The sequence below is a fragment of the Myotis lucifugus genome, unplaced genomic scaffold, assembly GCF_000147115.1.
Source record: "Myotis lucifugus unplaced genomic scaffold, Myoluc2.0 scaffold_257, whole genome shotgun sequence".
Lineage (NCBI taxonomy): Eukaryota > Metazoa > Chordata > Mammalia > Chiroptera > Vespertilionidae > Myotis > Myotis lucifugus.
The window spans coordinates 245,436-254,023 of NW_005871305.1; the positions used below are offsets into that span (position 1 = coordinate 245,436).

Genomic DNA, 8,588 nt, shown 5'->3' on the forward strand with positions numbered 1-8,588 from the left:
CCTGCCGCGGCTCCCTCGCGCTCCGGGCGGAGAATCCCGCTTCGGCACCGCACAAGATCGGCCACCTTTCTGGAAACCGCGCACGCATGGCAAGATCTTGGCGCACCCGGCCGGCCACACGCAAAATGAAGAGTCCCGTCCGCGCTCGGGGACCACGGGTTCCGCGTCCAACACCCGCTCGGACTCCGTTCCGAGACTGGGGCGCGAGCGGCCGAGAGCGGGAGCACGGGCCGGGATCGCGCTGCGGGCTCCCCTCGGACCCTTCGGGCCGGGACCCCGCGCCGCTGTCGCAAACCGACTCGGCCCGCCCAGGCCACGTCACGGCCGAGGCGGCCAATCGCGCGCGCCGAAGCGACGCGTGGGCTGCGGAGCGTTGGTGCTGGAGGTGCCGGTTGATTTCCGGCGGGACGGCGGCTCCCCGGCGGCACGTTTCTCAGCGTCTCTGTAATTCGCGTCTGCGCGAGCCACGGGAGCAAAGAACACTTCTGAAGATAGCTTTGCGTTTGGCTAAAAGCATCTTCAAAACATAACCACCCCAGTGTTTGCACAAGAGGACGGGATGGGGTCCTCGATAAATTTGGTTGAGGGTCTGGATGTCTTGTGTTGCCCGTGATAGGGATCCTGTGTGGTTTACAGAAACAGCCGGGGGGTAATGAGTGCGAGGTACCTCTTGGACTTGCCTGCTCATCCTGCCAGTGCAGGTGCTGACTAAGCATGTTTGCAGCCACCCAGAACGAGTGTCTGTCAACCTCTTCACTGCTTAGAGTGCAGAGAACTGCAGGTGGATACACTTCTAGGCAAGCAACACAGCATCACTCTGCATCTGGGGTCATTTTATAAGGATACGACACAAACACAGGCAGGCTAGTGTCCCTGGACACGACAATTCCTAGACTGAAGGGAGCTCTAACAACATTTGTGTGCACGGAGGGCCCATGTTGGCAACAAGAGTCCAAGCCAAGATTCCAGGTGGTCCCTTAACCGTTCAGGACAAGGGATGAGGACAAGATGGACACCTGGCTGTGGCTTTGGAATTTGCAACACTGAATAGAATCAGGTATTGTCACTGATCTGCCAGTTATGTATTTTATAAATGATCTCTTTGTTCAGGACTTTTTGTTATCACAGGAGTTTTTACCCACAATTGTTTACCCAGTTCTGTTAGAAAGTTGATTGGCCCAACAAATAACTTTCTTTTACTCATATTCAGCAACATTCATTCACAAATACTTTAGAGGACAAACACTTTTAAGGCAGGCAACCATCAAACTTCAATTCCACAAGCTATGTGATCTTGGGCAAGTTATCTAACTTCTTTTGAGCTCCTTTTTATGTAAAAAGGGAAGATTGATAACAATAAATGAAACCAGAATATATATATAATCTCACATACGTATCCAAATGGTTGTCATAAATAGTGATGGATGCTATGATCTGGACACTATGGGATGCTATAAGTGTATGTAGGGCACCCACAGCCTCAGGTGGCACGGGAAGCTTCCTGGAGGAGCCTTCTAAATCAAGACACCCCCCAAGAAAAGAGTGTGATTTAGCCAAGGTAAAGAAGAGACTCCAGAAGGCTGGCCAGAGAGACCAGATGCTGTGTAGGGTATATTTGAGGAGAGGCTGTGTCAGGGATAACCACCCTCTCCTTCTAGAGCTGCTTAGTCTCTTGTCTCATATCAATGTTGTGCCTTTGCTCCATTTCCGCCCCCCGCCCGCCCCTAAGAACCAATTTCATCATGATTACTACTCCCCAAAACTTCAACTTAAATAAGGCTTTAGCTTGATTTGGGGTACTAAATGGGGAAAATGGATCTTGAAATTCCACTTCCCACCACTGCTTTAGAGTTTCCATCTCCATTTTTTAATTCAGATTCACATGAGAAACTTTGGTCCGATGAGTCCAGATTATGGATTGGTTTCTACTTGTATCAGGTTCTCCACACCCAACCAGCTAAAGCTGGGACCAGATAGAACATATCTCTTCTAAGGTCCAGCCGTTTGAGCAGAGCGGGATAGAGGGCATTTAAATAAAACACAGAGTATGTGTGATAGTCAATGACAGGTTATCCAGTGTCTTGCCACTAGAAGTGTGGTTCCCAGATGACCAAATCGAATTGCCTGGTAACTTGTTAGAAATGCAGAGCTTCAGTACTACCCCAGTTCTACTGAATCATGATCTGTATTTTAATAAGGCTCCCAGGGGATTTGTATGCACTTTGAAGTTTGACAAGCACTTCTTTCATATATCTCTAGTTTTATATATTGGGCCACAGGCCATATAGATGACCCTCCCCAATACCATAGCTCCTGGTATTATTTTTTTAATTGTGCTTTCGCCATTCATTTCAATGCAACGTTCTGAACTTGGTCATCATTCAGAACTGCACCATGTTGGAAATATGTCCAGAGAGACCATTTGGTGTGCCTTGTCCCCCAATCCTTCCTCTCACTCTTATCGATCCTTCAGCAACTTCATTGTCTCTGACCCTTTGTTGTCTTAACTTTCTCCCTGTGGATCTACTCCCTTGTTTTCACTTTCTCCCAACTTAGATCCTGTGTTCTAGCACTGCAAGTGCTTTTTTGATAATATCCTCTTCCCTTGTTTCATTTATTTTATCACACTTGTGCAGAAAGTCCCCTGAGATATTAATCTGTCTGCCTTCTCAACACTTGTGAACAGGTGTCTAGCGCAGCTGGAGCGGGAAAAATCATTCACACTCCTGAATAGAGTGATTTTAAATTCAAGGCAGCCAACCTCAGCTGTGCCTTAAAACCAGCTGGAAATCCTGTGTTGCCTGGGCAATACTCCCTTGCCCTCACCAGGTGATTCAGTTACCAACTTCACGGGGAAGAAATGGAAGCCATCAAATGGGAATTCCCTCACCTCCCAACAAACCTATACATTCACCTCCATCCACCCTCATTCATTTCTCCTTCCCTCCAATTAGAATGGGAGCGATGCCTGTCCATCTCTCATGCTTTACATCCCATTGCATCTCACAATTACAGGGGTCACACTATTATGATTATATTTTTCCTATAAAAAGCATTTAAGCATGCTCAGTTTCAACTGTGTGTTGCTTTTTTTTTAAAGTTAAAAACTTGCAGTAAGCTCATGTCTCCCTCTTGCTACCACATTCTCTTTCTCCATACCCTCTGTGGAACTCTTGGTTGTCTATATAGCCATCTTTCTCTTCCCCTGCTTCCTTGAAAGCAGAATCTACCTCCCAATATAAAGGAGAGAGAATTCCAGATGTTCACTTGCTGAAACGTCCTTGTAGCTGAGGGTGGGGGTGTGAGTTTTAAAGCCAGGGAGTCATTAGGGCATGTGTCTGTTGGAGCTTTCAGGGAGGTTTGCTTCCTGATGACAAGAAGAGAGGCACATGAGGAGAGCTATCCCTCTGGAGGCTGTCCATATGAGGACAGGATATTTGGAGATGCTTTTATCATCTTAGGACCATGAAGAGCAGCCAAAAGTATCCCCAGAGCGCTCACACTTTGAATGGGAGGGTCTCTATTGTGTCAGTCACTGTTATTTGGGTATTCCTATGCTTACAGCTGAAAAGACATGAATACGTTTTTAAAGCCAAAATGTATATAACAAGAGAGGGTATACATAGGTTATATGCAGATACTGTGCCATTTTATATAAGGGACTTGAACATCCTCAGATTTGGGTGTCCACAGAGGTCCTGGAACTGATACCCTGCAGATACCGAGGGAGACTTACTATATATCTAACTGCAAACCAAAATGTATATAAAAAGGTCCATATAGATTGTATCTTACCTCCCATACCCACTTCAGTCACTGAAATCTGGATTACCCACACTGCACTGCTCCACCATGTTCTCCCGTGAGGGTCCCAGTGAAGGACTGACTGCTGAATCCACTGGACACTTTTTCAAACTTTCTCCTACTGGCCTCTCAGCAGCACTTAGTATTTTAAGATCCTGGGGAAAGCCATCGCTATAGCTTTGCTGCTCTCCCTCCTGCCCAACTCTTCAACATTCTCTCCCATGCCTCTGTTCTCAGCCCTTTTTCCTTCTCACTACAGGCTTTGCTAGGGCCAGCTCGCCTACCTCCATGGTTTCCACTTATACCTCTATGCCAGCGATTTTCAACTTTTTTCATCTCACGGCACACATAAACTAATTACTAATATCCTGTGACACACCAAAAAATATGTTATTTCTTTTGCCAATCTGACCAAAAAAAAAAAAAGGTATAATTTTGATTCGTTCACACCAAATGGCTATTGTTGTGTTAGCTGTTGTCATTTTTTAATTTGACAGTCTAAGGAGGGAAAGGTCAGTGCTCCTAAGTAGTCAGGTATGGCGTGTTTTAAAAATCCTTGCGGTTAAATGGTTCTCGGTCATTTTGGGTAGGATTTAACTGTGTTGCTCCTCTTTAGTTGTCTCTATAGTAAAGCTGTCAGAGAGCAGTTCTCTCAACTCTCACTGGACATTAAAATACTTGGGGAGGTTTTTAAATACCATGATGCCTGGGGCCACACCCCAGACCAATAATATCAGATTCTCTGAGATGAGACTCAGGCAGCAATATTGTTTTATAAATGTTTTTATTTTGTTTGTTTGTTTTTTAAATATACTTTTATTGATTTTAGAGAGAAAGGGATAGGGAGAGAGAGAAACATCAATGATAAGAGAGAATCATTGATAGGCTGCTTCCTGCTCGCCCTCTACTAAGGATCGAGCTTGCAACCTGGACATGTGCCCTGACCCGAAATCAAACTATGACCTCCTGATTCTTAGGTCGACACTCAACCACTGAGCCACACTGGCCAGGAGGTAGCAATATTTTTTTAAAGCTCCTCAGATGATCCTGGTATGCAGCCACGCAGAGAGCCACTGGTTCCCGGGAGAGTACTGAGATACACATCTAGGCCTGGGGTTTGTGGGTCCTCAGCCCATTCTCTGACAAGTCAATAGCACAGACTTTGGAATTGACAGAACTTGATTTGAATCCTGGCTTACCCCTTCACTGGGATGCATGATTTTGAGCAAATTACTTCACCTCCCTTGAACCCCTCTTTTGACTTGTGAAATGAGCAGAATAATACCTGACCTATAGGGTTTAGTGGGAATCTTCCTATCTAATAATAGACAAACATGGTAATTGACCATACCTTCGCTATGCCTCCCATTGGCTAATCAGTGCGATATGCAAATTAACCGCCATCTTTGTTGGCGGTTAATTTGCATACATAGGCTCCAAGCGGTGGAGTGAAGCCTGACGTGTCTGGGGCCGGTGGAGCAGCGAGGCCTCACGTTTCCGGGGCCGGCTCTGGCCAGAACTCGGCCAGAGTGAAGGCCTGGGCCCCGGGTGCCGGAGGCAAACCGGTGCCAGCAGCCAGGGGAAAGGAAGGCCTATTGCACGAATCTCTTCGTGCAACAGGCCTCTAGTATATAATAAAAGTGTAATATGCAAGTTGTCCCCTTGGCCAGGAGTTCATCCGGGAGTTCGACCAGGGGGCAGGGCAGCCAGGGGAAGGGAGGGAGCACCCGGCCAGCAGCCACTAGGGACCCTACCGGTGTATGAATTTCATGCACTGGACCTCTAGTGAAATAATAAAATAATATGTTAAACACCTGACACACAGTTAACACCATAAATTACACATATTATGAATCTACTAAAATGAACATAATGAAGACTGTAGCAAAATGGAAAAAATATGATTTAACATTAAAGGGAAAAAACTAAATATAAAGCAGAGTCTCTATAGTGTAATTGTGTAAGATGTCTATGCATGTGAACCAAGACTGGAAGGGAATGTGTAAAATATAAAAATAGGGTTGTTAAAATTAATTTTTCTCTCTTCCCCTAAGTGGTTTTGAAGTTCCATGCCTTTGGGAGAAGGTAGGAAAACTGGCAATAATAATGCAACAATAAGTGCCTCTTTCTTTTTCTTTCTTTTCCTTAATATATGTTCAGTAGCAACAGTGGATCATATGATCCTTCAGTAGCCAAGGGCAGCAGTTTTCAGAAACTGAAACTAGAGGTCAGGACTGGGTGAGAAGAGAGCATTCAAAGTCAGCCCGGGAAATGGGAACTAGGAGAGATCAAAATCCAGTCCCCATCAGTGAGGTGGCTTACACTGTAGGAAGGAAGGAATTACCCACATGCAGCCTTCACTGGTGTATAGAATTATATCAAGCAGCTGTATTAGGAAGGGTCACAGAGCACATTCCTGAAGAAATGTGCTTCTCCCTGGCCCCAGTGCTCAAGGATGAGAGGCAAGCACACCAGGTAATTTATGCCTGAGTCTCTCAAAGGACAGGGGGTGGGGGAGCACATATCTTCACAATTCTGCTCCCAGTGTGACCCTCACCGCCTCACTCAGCGGGGGTAGGGGGAGTCAAGGTGAAGAAAGGCTGCAGTGTCAAAGAAAAGCAACAGAAGAACAAGAAGAAGGGAGAACATGTCTTCCTACAAAATGGGCCAGGTGGGAATAATGGCTGGTGACCTTACCAGGTGCACATGTTTAAATAATCATGTGATAGAAAAGTTGGTTCACAGAGACAATGAATTTAGGCATTGCAACAGATTGTGCATATCAGCCTGAATGTGCTCCCAAGGTTAGATGTGATCTGTGGACTTCCTGATAAACTTTTTTTTTTTTAAATAGAAGGCTGAGATTTCTACACACTTCCTGCAAATCAGGGCCAGTGTTGCGAAAGAACCAGCTCAGTAACTGGGGAGCTCTGGTCTGGTCTGAGCTTACAAGTGTCAGCTTGGGCATCGGTATCCGCAGCTGCAGAAGGAAAGGTTATATTCTACCCTGCCAGTTCTAAAATGCTTGTAAACTCTGAGAATAGAGGACCCCTTTTTAAGTCTTTCTATTTTGAAATACCTTTTTAAAATATATCTTTATTGTTGAAAGTATTACAGATGCCTCTCCTCATTCCCCCATGGACCCCCTCCTCCCCATATCCACCCTCTGTAATACTTTTAGATTTACAGAAAAGTTGTAGAGATAGTATAGTTTCATATAGTACAGTATATATCCTTCCCAATGTTAACACCTTACACAACTACAGGACATTTATCAAACCTAAGAAACGAGCATTGTTATAGTAATAACTAAATGACACACTTTAGTTGGAGTTCCCTATTTTTAAATAAGGCTGATGTGTCATATAGAACTGAGACCCTGAGACATCTCTGGGGCTCAGTTGTATATGGGCTAAAATATAAGGAAAACGAATTCCTGCTCAGGGTTGTTGTGAGAATTAAATAAGATATGCTGGGTGAAATTGACCTTTAATTCTGACATATCCTTTTTCTTAAATATATTTTTATTGATTTCAGAGATGAAGGAAAGGAGGAAGGGAGAGAGAGAGAGAGAGAGAGAGAGAGAGAGAGAGAGAGGAACATCAATGATGAAAGAATCATTGATCGGCTGCCTCCTGCATGCCCCCTACTGGAGATCAAGCCTGCAACCTAGGCATATGCCCTTGACTGGAATCGAACCTGGGACCCTTCACTCCATAGACTGAAGCTCTATTCACTGAGCCAAACCAGCTAGGGCAGTGATGGCGAACCTTTTGAGCTCGGCGTGTCAGCATTTTGAAAAACGTGCCGTGTCACATATAGAAATTTTTTTATATTTGCAACCATAGTAAAACAAAGACTTATATTTATGATATTTATTTTATATATTTAAATGCCATTTAACAAAGAAAAATCAACCAAAAAAATGAGTTCGAGTGTTACCTCTGACACGCGTGTCATAGGTTCGCCATCACTGAGCTAGGGCCTGACATATTATTCTTTAAAATGAGCCACAACTGATAAACAGGATTTTTTTTAGGTGTGTTAATAACTGTTTATCTGCACACAGATAAAACACTGTTCTCAACTTGAAAGTTCAAAATTTGCACAAAGAAATTAAATAAATATGCCAATTTAAGTTAATCCTCTCAAATAGGAGTAAATATAGAGTGTCCCAAAAAATGCATACACACTTTGAATAATTATAAAGACATTGTTTATTAAAATACACTTCATTTTCAAAATTGAGCTAGCAGCTGTTGTGTGTATACATTTTTGGGGCAACACCCTGTAGATTTTTGAGCAGGTAAACAGTTTACTGAAGTTCCTACAATAAATTCTGGGATTTAAATTGTGTGTGTTGTTTTTAAATAATAAATTTAATGAATTAGAAATTTGAAAATAAAGATTCGAGGACAAGGTAGATATTTTTTTTACGATTTGAACCATAATACATTTCTCAAGAAAGTTTAGGGGAAAATGATGAAAATGACATCAGTTATTTCTTGTCATTTAATTCAAGATCTAGAATATTCCTGAGAACAATTTTGGTAAATTGCTTAAAATTCAGGCATGATGCATTAGGCAGAGTATGTGCTAGGCCCTGGCTTTGATACTGATTGTGTCATGTTCAGTTATTTAATTAACATTAAGAGTTTCCATTTTTAAAAAATATATTTGAATTGATTTCAGAGAGGAAGGGAGAGGAAGAGAGAGATAGAAACATCAATCATGAGAATCATTGATTAGCTGCCTCCTGCACGCCCCCTACTGGAGGTCGAGCC

At 43.6% G+C, this 8,588-nt stretch overlaps 1 protein-coding gene across 1 annotated transcript in view; it reads right to left on the reverse strand.

Moving 5' to 3' along the window:
- The window catches only part of TMEM243 (transmembrane protein 243), a 21,237-nt gene extending 21,149 nt beyond the window's left edge, over positions 1-88 (reverse strand). The window contains exon 1 of the mRNA XM_006099087.3: positions 20-88. Coding sequence (XP_006099149.1) covers positions 20-88 — 69 coding nt within the window. The remainder of the gene's footprint in view (positions 1-19) is intronic.
- Between the last annotated feature and the right edge of the window lie 8,500 nt (positions 89-8,588).